Source organism: Puma concolor, chromosome C2, assembly GCF_028749965.1.
Source record: "Puma concolor isolate L17-30 chromosome C2, mPumCon1.1.hap2, whole genome shotgun sequence".
NCBI lineage: Eukaryota > Metazoa > Chordata > Mammalia > Carnivora > Felidae > Puma > Puma concolor.
The window spans coordinates 24605556-24619068 of NC_141675.1; the positions used below are offsets into that span (position 1 = coordinate 24605556).

General features: G+C 36.4%; 1 protein-coding gene across 12 annotated transcripts in view; it reads left to right on the forward strand.

The window, feature by feature from the left end:
* TBC1D5 (TBC1 domain family member 5) overlaps positions 1–13513 on the forward strand; it is a 541949-nt gene that overhangs the window by 453419 nt on the left and 75017 nt on the right. For all 12 annotated transcript variants that reach the window (XM_086674222.1, XM_086674224.1, XM_086674223.1 and 9 more), the window contains one exon: positions 1565–1650. In XM_086674222.1, coding sequence (XP_086530348.1) covers positions 1565–1650 — 86 coding nt within the window. The remainder of the gene's footprint in view (positions 1–1564; positions 1651–13513) is intronic.

Below are 13513 nucleotides of genomic sequence, written 5' to 3' on the forward strand. Positions count from 1 at the left end.
TGTGTAATTCCTAGAGAGAGAAAAGTTGCACTGTTAGACTTAATAGTATGGTAGTCATGGAAGCATCAGTCCTCTTCATCAAGGCAATTCAGATTTGATTATTGTAGGACTGTGTTGAATACCAAACCAGTGGAGTAGTAGCTGGAGCTAAATCAAGGGATTGTCATTTTTGTCAGATGATTAGGGCTGACTTGGAAGAGATATGAAAGGGTTGAGCTGGGTAAATATTCTCTTTTCAGCAGAAAAAGAAAAGGTCCATCACGGCCATTAAGATGCAGATTGTTAGCTTGATGAATTTCAAACTATTTAACCTTAGCAATTATACACCCCCGCCTACATACAAGTATATCAGTGCCTTGGGATTGTGGCTCCAAGGATTGATATCGAAGTGTATTGGTAATTTTCTATTAAGATGAAATGAAGCCTTTCTATGTCTAGATAGAGCTCTCAGAGGACAAGGCGTGCTCTAGTTCAAAGTCCTACTCATTAACCTGAATTATAAGTTCAGGTAAACCCTGGAACACACTTATTTATAAGTTTTGTCAAACTTTTTCATGAAAAATATATGTAATTTAACATTTTAGAGATGGTATTCGTTTTAATTATGATATTAACATAGTAACCGTTTTATAAACTAGAATTTATTTAATTTTTATTTGCCTGTGAGGGACTTGATACATTTAAATAATGGACACATTAAATGATGGTAACATATTTAAATTGACAAACCTGACCTAATGATTTCAGGACATTTTTGCAATGTTTATGGAGAATATCAAATGCCAGAAAGGCCAGTGTATTGCTGTTGGTATGAAAATGTGCATTGGTCAGTTTGATTTTCTATTTTGATGGTACTCTGCTAATATTTCCACTACTTTGGTACTTGTTAAACTCGTAAATAAGAACAGATGACATAGAAATTTCTAACTTTAAAAGAATTGCTGAATTCTAAAATAACACATTCGTTTTTGGAGAAGAAAGACTCGGTGCGCCATCTAGTGGGCTTGTTTAGCATTCTGGTTATCAAAAACTAATGGCGATTTTTTTACTCTTCCTCCAAAAGGCAGCTTTCTTAACACTTTGTATCTCTCAGGCATTAGGCCTAGATTGTTCTTGTGTTACATCTCATATAATTTTTCAGTTTTGTCATAATTTTATCTAGTTGTATTTTGGAAAGTCATATTCAAAGTGATCAGAATCATCAGAAATAAATCTACTTATCTTGAGTACTGAGAAATGTATAGAATTGTTGAATCATTATATTGTCCATCTGAAACTAATATAACACAGTACATTAAGTATGCTTACAAAAATCTAATGACAGAAATAAATCTTTGTGAACTTTGAGACAGGTAGAAGTAAAATCTATAAGATAATTTCAGTGTTTAATCACGACTAAGATCAGTTAAGGTAAACTTCAACAATGAAAGCAAAACCCAAGCATGCTAACTATTGAACTTTGTTATCATATGTATTCTTTCTACAAAAACAGTTGTCTTTGTTCTTTTATGTCTTAATGTGTAATTTAAATAGCTTTATACATTTAAATTTCTTTTTTCTGTAGAGAAATCCAAGACCAGTGACTTACCAATTTCATCCAAATTTAGATTATTACAAAGCACGGGGAGCAGACCTCATGAATAAAAGCCGGTAAGTGCCCTTTCTCTGATGAAAGTTACAAGCCACAAAGATATTCTCTGAGATTTTCAGGAATTTTTACACATTTTGTGACAATGAATTTAGAGATTTTAGTATATCAGTGGGCAATGACATCTTTATTAAATAAATCATCTGAGTTTTTTTTTAAGGCATGAGAAAATGTATACATTGATGTCAGTGGTAAGAAGAAAAATAGAAGAGTATTTGTTATAATTTGAAGTTAGGCAACTTCATTTTTCTAACACTAATAAACCTGAATAAATTGCGCCTTTATCTCTTTCCAGATCCTTGCTGTTGATTGAAAAGAGGCAGTTCTATAATATATTTTTAAATTATTTCAGTAACAAAATTAAAATTGGGTTTCCCAACTGTCTTTAGAACTACACAATATGCTTATAAATGCATCTTGTGTGTGCATTTGTGATTACATACATAGAAATTTTAAGGGTCACTGTAGGAATAAAAAAACATTAAAATTCTACTTTTAAAAGAAATTAACATTGGCATAAAGGGTTGATGAACAGTTTTGTTCTTTCATAATACTGTACTCAGATGTCTCAAGAGTTAACTTGTCAAACCAGAACCATCTCAAATTAGAATGTAATTTCAAAGTTTACTCTGGAAGACAAAAATGTTAGTAATGATAAATGCTGCCAAGTTGTCCGAATTTTTTTCCGTAAGCATTTTGCCTATGTGCTAGCTTTTCTTCAGTAGGATTCCAGCAACCTAAATATACATCTATGGAGTAAACACACATAATGTGTTCTGCTCTTACTTGGAGAGTTAAAAAGAAGACATAATTCCTGCCACATAGAAACTCATAGTCCAAGGGGTGAGAAGAAGTTTATGGGAGAGCAGCTAAATTTAAACTTGTGTTCTGACCCCTGTTTTAGTGTTATGTTATTTTTAAATTACCCATCCTTGATTGAAATCTGTCACATACTATGATGTACCGTATAACTGTGACCCTGGCTCTATAGCCCATGAGGCTCTTCTCTGAAGCTCTTTTTTGTTCGTTTCATCTGATTCTTGTTTCACTAATAGAAGGCTATTCTCCTTAGTCATTTGTTCATTTAACAATTTTTATTGCGCGCCAGACTTTCGTTATTCTAGGTGTTGGAGATACTCAGGGAACAAACCAGATAAAACCCCTGCCCTCAGGAATCTTAATAGTCTAGTCACTTGTATTTCTACTCTGTCATGTCAAGTATTTAGTTTTGGTATGTTTAAAAGAACAAGGTATTTTAGGTACTTTCTTTATATAAGATTTTTCTAGCTAGAATCCCTTCTTCTCTCCCCTATCCTCCCCTACCCCAGCACCGCCAGATTAGTTTCCACACAACAGCCAAAGAACTCTCAATTTACAGAAGATTATATTACACCCCAACGTAAACCCCTCCAAAGGCTACCTCTTACTATTGATAATCCAGTCTTCTTCCTGGGCCCGTTTTCTATTTCTGTGACCTTCTCTCCTTTCACTTTCCCCTTGTCTTAACTCCCGTGCTTGCACTTGCCCTGCACCTTTCCTTCCCTCCTGTTTTCTTGCTTCTGCGTGATTTGGGGCTCAGCCCAAAGGTCATCTCAGAGAGGCCTCTCAGACCTGCCTATTTTCTGTTTCTCTCCCTCTCAGTAACCCTCTACCCCATTGCCCAGTATCATTTTCATAGGGTTCATAACTCACTGAAGCTGTAGACTTCATTTACATGTGTCACCTGACTCCCCAACTTCCACACTAAAATCTAAGCCTCCTGAAGGCAGGCACGTTGTCTTACCGCTTGAGAGCACTGAGGAGAATGTCAGGCATAAGGAAGTTCCTCAACAAATATTTGTTGTATGTGTGTATACATGCATTATCTTTTTACGTTTTTTGATGTCTACCTTTTGTTCCAGAAAAAGAAATGGACTATATACCCTTTCCTCCCCGCACCACCCCCCCCCGCACTTCATGTTTTATCTTTCTTCTGTTTAGCCTTCTGTCCTTGCATTTTTCCTCTCAAAAGATCAGTTCTGTTTTAGCATTTTCTTGTGAGCACATTGAGATTCTTGTACAAAATATCATTGTGATGACTGGAAGGAAGGCTTTTCACCAGCTCTGTTTTAATTTCAAAGCTTAAAACTGAAATGCAACTAAATGCAAGGTGGTATGTGAAGAGCACATCACAGATCAGTGGGAAGAATTAATAAATGGTGTTGGGAAACTTGACGAATCTTTTGAAGAGGTATCAACCCATAACCTTATCATACACCAAAACAAATTCCACCAACAAATTCCAGCTAAATCAAAGTATACTCAGGCAAACATCAAGTGTCTATCTGACCTCTAGTTACTAGAAGACTTTTTAATCTTAAACGTAATGGAGGAAAATCACAGTGGGAATGACTGGTGCATTTTACTATGCCACTATTTGTAAGTAGATATGTCAAAAATAAAATAAACTGAATCAAAAGGTAGATGGAAAATGGGAAAAATATTTGTAGTGTAAGTAACTGAAAAACCCAGTATCATTAATGTATACAGAATCTATGCAGTTCAGTAAGAAACTTAAGATCCCATCTCAGTGGCCATTCTATCTCATGCCATGTTCTGTTGGACCCTCCTTTTCTGTTTATAAATTTTGGAACACCGTCCAGACTTCTGTTCTTCACTGTACTCATTCCCTAGAGGATCACAGCCCAGGTTCATGGCTTTACATACCATTTATGACTGAAGGGTCCTGAATTTATATCTTAGGATGACCTCTTCCTTTGAACTCCAGATTCATATGCCACTTACTAAGTATTTCCTCTGGGATGTCCCATATGTATCTTGAATTTAATACTTGCCAAACTAAACCCTTGATTCTACCTCCGCAAGTCTATCACTCCTCTGTGTTTCTCCAGCACAGTAAATGGTCAACCCAGTTGGTCAAGCCTTAGAATCGCCTGTGACCTGTTTCTTTTACATCACACATCAAGTCCATCACCAGATCCTCTTCTAAATACATCCTGAAAGAAATCACCTTTCTCTCTGTACTGCTAATACCAAGTCACCACCACTAGTTTCTTAACTAGTCTTTTTACTTTCTCCCTTGCTTATAGACCCTTTCTACATAGCAGCCAGATTAATGTAAGTCAGTTCCTATCACCCTGCTACTCAGAGCCATGCAGTTACTTCCCAAAATGTATAGGATAAAATGCAATGCCTTTTCGATGGCCTACAAGGTAAGCCCTGCTTGATCTGGCCTCCTATCTCTCCAACCCCATTTGCTACACCACCATACTTTCTGTTGCCTGTTGGACTCCAGCCACACTGACCTGATTGCTATTCCTCAAGCAAACAAACATGTTCCCACTGCAGTAGCTCTGAACTTGCTTTTCTCTATGTTCCAGTATCTTCTCTTCAGAAAACTTCTCTTTGACTCCCCTATCTAAAATAAGGGACCCCTTTACTCTGGTTTCTACTTATTGTTTTTGTTTTTGTGTTTTATAGCATTCTTACTACCTGAAATGGTAAAAACATTATTGGCTTGTTTTTTGTTTTTATTGTTTGTTTCTTGCACTGAAATGTAAACTCCACATTTTGTCTCGTTAACGTTATATCACCAGCACCTAAAATAGTGTCTAGAATATGGTAGGCACTCAATGAAAAAAATTTCAGAGAGCAAACAAACATTCGAAAGGCTATCCAAACTCCTAATTAGTCAAAGAAATGCAAATTAGAACAACAATACAGTATCATTTTCACCTTTCAAATTAGAAAATTGAAAAAATAGGGGCACCTGGGTGGATCAGTGAGTTGAACATCCCACTCAACTCTTGATTTTGGCGCAGGTCATGGTCTCATGGTTCCTTCATTCGAGCCCTACTTGGGCTCTGTGCTGACAGTGGGGAGCCTGCTTCATATTCTTTCCCTCTTCCTGTCTCTCTGCTCCTCCCCCTTTGCATGCGTGTATGCACTCTCCCTCAAAAAAAAAAAAAAAAAAAAAACTTAAAAAATATATATAAATAAAAAATAAATGAGCCAGAGATGACTAAGTCCCAGAGATCTACTGTATAGTATAGTGCCCATAGGTTATAATAATAATATATTAATTAATATATATTAAAAGTTTGCTAAGAGGGTTGATCTTATTCTAAGCATTTTTATCACAAAAAAAAATAAAACAAAGAGGGAGAGAGAAAACTTTTGGAAGTGATGGATATGTTTATGGCATAGATTGTGGTGATGGTTTTATAGATGTTTACTTATCCCCAAACTCATCAAGTTGTACACATTAAATATGCACAGCTGTTTGTATGTCAGTTATACCTCAATAAAGTGATTTAAAATAAATGAATGAATGGGCAAGCTAGTACTGGTGAAGGTGCATGGATACCCTTAATTCTTGATAATCTTGCCAAAGAATTCTTCCAATTCTGTATGTAACCCTTATAACTACCACGTTATGGCCTGGAGGTTTGTTTACCATGTCAGTATCACCACTTTATCCATCATCAAAAGCCCCTGTAGCTGTGATACCATTGGTAAAGTCCATTTCACTCTTTAAGGCCAAAGATGCTCTTACCTGGCTGGGCCCTTCAGCCATAATTAGCCTTGCAACTACTTTCTTAGCTGTTTAGAAGCTATTAAAGAGTTAATGCATTGGAGCTGTCACTGAGTAGCAAGACAGAGATGGGAAGGATCCAGAGGAGTATATATACTCATGGGGGAACCCCCAGCAGTGATCAATGAATAGAAAATAGACAGGAGACAGGCAGACACCTGAAAAGCAGGGACGTAATACCTGCTATATCTATGGTAATGGACTTCTATTTGTGTTGCTTATCCAAATAAGGGATAAGGATGCAAAGATGACATGTGATTTCATGGATAAGAATATCTCTAGAAATCAAGAAGCCTGATTTCTCGTCTCTGCTTTACCATGGATTGCTATAATTAAGTCTTTAAAAGCAAGTGCCTAGGTATTTTAGTGGTAGATTTTCCATTACGTGTGTGCATAATATTCACTGTGCTCTGATTTTACTTACTTGCAAATTTCTTTTTAAAAATGGGAATTGACATTTTCTTATTCATTCAACTTTTAAGCTCGGAACGACAATTTAACACTCAAAGCTCATTCCAATTTTGTCCTTAAATAACCAGAAATTGCTGCTATAAAAAAAAATAAGTACATCTAATTTGTGACCAGTCTTCAGTGGAACCTATCAATCTATTTAGGAATCTGTAACTACTAAAATGCCCAATTGAGTAGTCGTGGAACAGAATTTCATAGTTTTTAAATACTGCAGTTGCTTCTATTAAGAGTAGAATCACATACCTTCTTTATTCCAGAACGGTCATGGATTTTCTGTTTGAAAAGGACACAACACAATTTCTCAAAATGTGCAGTTCTTTCTGCTCCACAAAGGTGATGTGATAATGGCACGTGAGTGGTCAGTAGTGCCTCCAGAGCACATGTCACTTTATCTAGTGGTGACTGTTTACACATTCCACAACTGTAGGTCTTTTTACTTAAGCAGTTTCATATCACCAAAATTTTAGAGATAGAAAATACCAAGCTTAGTTCATGATCTCTCCACGCATCAGCTCAGCAATAACATTCTGTGTGCTAACTATGCCAGCTTTCCTCTGCACCCCCATCAGAGCTTAAACAACTTAACTCATATCAATGATGAAAGAATCCAGAATTATAATTCTGGTAGATGGGCCTTCTGCAGAAGGCCTCTTGCCAGAAACCCTACATGAGATCCTAGAGGAAGCGAGGCTCCGGGGAAAGAAGATTCTAATAAAGAGAGTACCCTGAGCTCTTAAGATGCATCCCACATTCCTTAGCTGGACTCCATGTGACTAAAGCGTGATGGCATCCAATCCATTCTTACCCTAGGAATGCCTGGTGACTAATAATTCTGCATCTCTCCTTGGGATTAGGATCTGCCTCAGCTTAGAAGGGCTCCTTCCTCTCCAGGTCTGGCCTCACTAGAATGTCCTGAGAAAGTGCAGGGTTCCAGGAAGCACAAGGATCCTTCCAACAATCTTATGTTAGAATATGACGAACATCATGAGAGCAGTGACCACATCTGTCTCATTCATTGGTGTTGCTTCAATACCTGCCACAAAGAACAAATTTAAGTATTAGTGAAATAAGTGAGTGCTTTTTAGCTTCAGTTGTAGAATAACTCATATTGATGTCACGAGCCACATCTTAGAATCCTCATATTCCTAGCACTGTACTTGGTACTATTTATAATGGTTAGTAAATATTTTAGTTTAATGATTAGGTAAATAAATAACTGTTTTGAGTACCTAAAAGACATGATAAAATTCTCCTCAACAATTTCCATTTTACATGGTCAACAAAATTTTTTAAATTAGGCTTTATTATATTTACTTACATAATGACTACAATTGTTCAGAATTATTTTATTGCTAAAATATGGTAAAGAAATAATTGCTAATAATACTCCCCAAGCTATAAAGCCAAGAAGTCCATGGTTATCAGTATTAGTAGTTAATTGGCTAATCAGAATGTCAGAGAACCCTGATTTCTATATAAATGTAACTTTGTGATACTTTTGTGCTCAAATAACTAAAAGTTTGTGCTTATAAGCACATCTATGTCTGAAGTGCTCTTTCTGTCATATCAAAGAGTTGTTACTACCCAACCAATTTAGATAAATTGCTAATACTGTCTCCTATCTAATCCAGAGTAAATAGATTTTTCTCCTTTTTTAAAAAATGTATGCATAATTTGTACCAGTACACAGATCCGTAGTCTTCTATCTGATGAGTTTTGACAGTTGTGTATACCCATGTAACCTCCATCCAAAACAATATATCTGGCATGAACATTTCTTTCACCTGAGAGTTCCCTCGTATCCCTTTACAGTCATTGCAACCACTCATCCCGAGACAACCACTGTCTGATTTCTGTTACAGTATATATTGGTTTCGCCTTTTCATGAACTTCATATAAATACAACCAGGCAGTGTGCACTCTTTTGTATCTAGCTTTTTTTTTTTTTCGTTCAGCATGATGTCTTTGCAGTTCGCCCATATTCCATGTATCCATGTTCCTTCCTTTGGATTGTTGAGTCCTATTCCATCATATGAACATATACAGCAAGTTGTTTATTCTCTCGTTGACTGAGTTATTTCAAGATTTGGAGTATTATGAATAAGGCTGCTATGAACATTTCTCTACAAGTGTTTTGATGCTGTTGTTTGTTGTTAGTGTTGTTTATAGATGTATGGTTTTCTTTCTCTTAGGTAAACACAAATTGCTCTATAGGATAGATGAATGTTTAACTTCATAAGAAACTACCTGTTTCAAAACAACCTGTTTTGAAAGTAACTGTATCTTTTTCTACTCCCATTAGGAATATATGGGGTTTCCAATTGCTTGCATTCTTGTACATCATTGTATAACATTAGTAATTGTGCATCCTTGCCAACATTTGCTATTGTCAGTCTTTTTTATTTTATTTATTCCAGTTGATATGAAAATGGTATCTCTTATGGCTTAATTTGCGTTTTTCTGATGATTAATCATGTTGAGCATCATTTCATAACATATCACTGATATATAGGTCTTCTTTTATAAAGTGTCATTTCAAGTTTTTTTTTTACCTGTTTTCAATGGGTTATTTGGGTTTTTTTTTTTAATTTTAGGAATTCCTTATATATTCTGGATAGGATTCTTTGTCAGATATGTGTACTAGAAATATTACTCCCTAGTGTATGGCTTGTCTATTCATTTTCTTAATGATGTCTTTAGATGATCAGAAAAATTTTATTTCAGTGAAGTTTCTTCTTTCAGTTTCTTCTTTTATGGCTAGTGCATTTTGTTTCCTACCTAAGAAATCTTTGCCTCCCTTTAGTCTCTATTTTTGATGGTCCCCAGACCATCCTCAGCTTAGTGACTCACTAGGACTCACAGCACTCTGCAAAGCTGTTCCACTCATGGGTACTGTGTGTTATGACAAAAGGATACAGACTGAAATCAGGAAAGGAAAAAGTTTGTAGTCTAGTAGGAGAAACTAGGTACAAGTTTCCAACTGTCCAGTCCCAGTGGAGTGCTTACGTCTCCCAGTAGCAATATATGACAACATGTGGTAAGTGCTGCCGCTAGGGAAGCTCACTCAGGCTTGCTATCCCTCAAGGTGTTTTGTTTGTTTGTTTGTTTTTTATTAGAGCTCTGTCATGTAAGCATGAAGCAACAGTGTGACTAACGGTATGATATGGAAACCTCAATTTTTATTTCTATAGATAAGTCTTAGAGAGTTTATCTAATGATTGTATACACAGCAATCTACGTATTTATTAATCTTATGTTAGTTTGACAAATGTTATGAATGGTGTTCAGACCTAATTAGGTAAGCCCCCTATAGGCTAGCTTATATCCAACCATGCATTAGGCCAACCTTTTTATCCCTAAAAGCACTAGTCCTTTTGCTTCATGACACAGTAACAAAAATGTATCTTCCACGTACAAAATAATCACAGCCTTATAGATGAAAGGAGTACATTTCACTCAAAAATCAGACTCCTAAGGAATAAGTAATAGCAAACTAACTTTTATCATCTTGTTTTAATAAAGACCTATCAAATCTAGAGTTCTTTGAGATGTGGAGATAGTTTGTTTTCTAAGACAATAGAAACCTCACAATATGGCAAACAAATTTAGAATTACATATAGATGTCTTTCATTGAAGCAAATTTGCTACTCTCAACTTTAAAGATAAAGAATTAAGAAAGGTAGAAACCAATTCATTTTATAGAATTTGAAGTCTTCAACTCACAGAATTTGTAAACAAAAGTACACCATAAATTAGCTCAGGTGTTAGAATCATCTTGAAAAGTACTATGTTGCAACCCTGACAGCTGTTTTGAATTTCCAAATAAAATATTTATGTCTATAAGCATGAAAGAAATAAATATGAACCGTAATCCGTTGAGGGTAGATCACTAATGTAGATTTCTAGAAAGATGGCACAGATGGAAAGAGAATATTGTTTCTATCTAAAAACCAAAGTCACATATTCATATTTACTTTTTTCAACTACGCTTTGCACTTAAGAAAATAATTTTAAAATAAGTTCTGTGTTTTTATGGTGGAAAAAAAGGTACAGTGAGGTGAGAAAATGATAGAAAAGGAGACTATGAAACAAATGAAAGAGCAGGGGGAAGAATAGCATCTTGAAAGGACAGTGAACGTGGAGGAAGAAGGAAGGGCAAAAAGAACAGAATAGAAACAGAAGGTAGAGGTAAGGAGGCAGGGCAAACAGGCCCCTAAGCTTGGAGATGGGGTTTGGTCAACATTCCTCAAGGGCCTAGTGTACAGGCCTCTCATTTGGTCCTGCCCTTTCAACAATATGATGAATATGGTGGTGGAAGCCATTTGACACTGCAGATTATAAATCCCTAGAGCTGGAAAGGGCCTTTCATTTAAGCCTATGTCTCACCCAGGCCAAGACTAGAAAGCCACAGTGTCTGAAGGTGGTTTTCCAATCTCTTACACAGTTCCAGAATTGGAACACTTATTATTTTAAATAGAGCCTGTTAAAACATTAGAAAGGGTTTCCTGTGTTATAGCTTTTGAAGTGTTTTCTGTAACTTTTGTAACACATTTCGTTTTCTAAAGCCATGCCAAAAGGACTGCTTTCCCCCGTGACAGCTCCCATGATATTATAAGACTCTCCCCCCAGCTTTTTAAGCGATTCCTCTCGCAGCATAATTTTCATACCTCCCCACTGTTCTACTCCATTTTATAAAGACACAACTCAGTTCTGCCAGACATTAATGCCTCAGCGAAAGCTGTCTGCCATAGTTGTGCAGTTAGCTTCTGCCATGTAGGCACTCACCTAGTATTTTTAGTCACATATTTATATTACTATTAAGGATAATATATATTTACTACATAGAGATACCATATTTACTTTTGAAGGATAATTTCACAGGGTACAGAATTCTAGGTTGGCAGGGCTTTTTCTCTCAGTATTTTAAATATTCACTCCATTCTCTTCTTGCCTGCATGGTTTCCAACAAGTTGGTTATCTTTGCTCTGGCATAGGTAAGGTGTTTTTTTCTTCTGGTTTCTTTCAGGATTTATTTATCTGTGATTTTATATAGTTTAAAAATTACATGCCTAGGTGTAGTTCTTTTGGCATTCACCCTCCCAGGTGTTCTTGAAGCTTCCTTCAAGAACTGTGGTTTGGTGTCTGACATGAATTTGGGGAAATTCTCAGTTGCTATTGTTTCAGATATTGCTTCTGTTCCTTTCTTTCTCTCTTCTCCTCTGAGGTATTCTCATTATGCATATGTTATACCTTTTATAGTTGTCCCACAGTTGGATATTCTCTTCTGTGATTTTCTTTATGTCATTTTTGTGTTTGCTTTTCAGTTTGGGGAATTTCTTTTAAAACCTCCTCAACCTCAAGAGTGTGTATAGTCTCTTTCCTTGCCTGTGTGTAGTCTACTAATAAGCCTATGAAAGACACTTCATTTGTTATAGTTTTTTTTATCTTCATTCTTTTTTTCTTTCTTTCTTAGAATTTTCTTTTCTCTGCTGACATTTCCCACCTGTTCTTGCATGCTGTCCACCTTATCCATTAGGCCCTTAGCATTTTAATCATAGTTATTTTAAATTCCCAGTCTGGTAATTCCAACAGATAGAGCAGGCTATATCTGAATCTGATTCTGATGCTTGCTCTGTCTTTTCAAACTGTGTCTTTCTACTTTTTTTCAGTAAGTCTTATATAAATTTTTTGTGATAGTTGGATATATGTAGTGGGTAAAAGGAACTGCTGTAAATGGACTTATAGTAATGTGATAAGGTGTGGGAGGAGAAGAACCATTCTATAGTCCTGTGATTAGGTGTCAGTCTTTTTGTGAGCCTGTGCCTTCAGACTGTGAACACACATGCCTCTCATCCGCCTCCCCAACGTGGGTGGGACAGGGTGACTAGAGGGGTGTGGGGTTGGGTATTTCCCTTCCTCCAGGTCAGTTAAGCTCTGATAAAACCTCAGCAGGTTAGACTTGGGTTGAATGATTTCTCCTGAGGGCAGACTTTGTTAAAAAAAAAACAGAATGTTCAGATGTATTTCAAAATGGTTCCCTTCCATTCCACCTGTTGGATGCACAATTTTTCTCCCATCGGTAGAACTCCAGGAGATAAAACTCAGGAGTGTGGGCTACCCCCTCATGATTGGTCCCCCTCGGAGTTTTTATCTGTCAGATTGGTCCCCATTGAGCCCCTAGTAAGATTTGTCAATTGTACTTCATATCTCCCTACTCCAGTGCTGCTTCCTATGGGTCTCTGCTCCAGGAAGTTGTGATTCTCTGTAGTCACCTGTCAGTCTGTCTGATTTGGGGACAGCAGTTTACGCTATGGATCTAAGAAAAATTTGTTGATTTTTTTTTTCAATTTATTCAACTCTTTCTGGTTGTTAGGACAAAGTGGAAACTTCCAAGCTTCTTACATGCCAGACTGGAAACCAAAAGTTCACTCATTTGGTATTAACACAGGCTAACAATCTTACTTTTCTTCAGCAGTGTCCCTGTGGGCTCAGATTAGCCTAGCAGACCAAACTAAAACACTAATGTTTGGGTGTTGGTGTTGTTGTTGTTGTTGTTGTTGTTGTTGTTTTGATGTGAACTCATGTTAGCCCATACCTCTCTATTCTGTGTGTAATGTGCAGTTATAAAAAGGTTTAACCTAAGTGCTTAAGATTCTATTTATCTTTGTTAAATTTTATCTGTTTAATTCATTTCTCATGCTAGCCTGTTGAGAGTATTTTATATTTTGATTCCTTTGTCTAATAGATTAGGTGTCTCTGCAGGCCTTTAGTCTCAAATTCAGTAAGCGCTTGTTCTCTT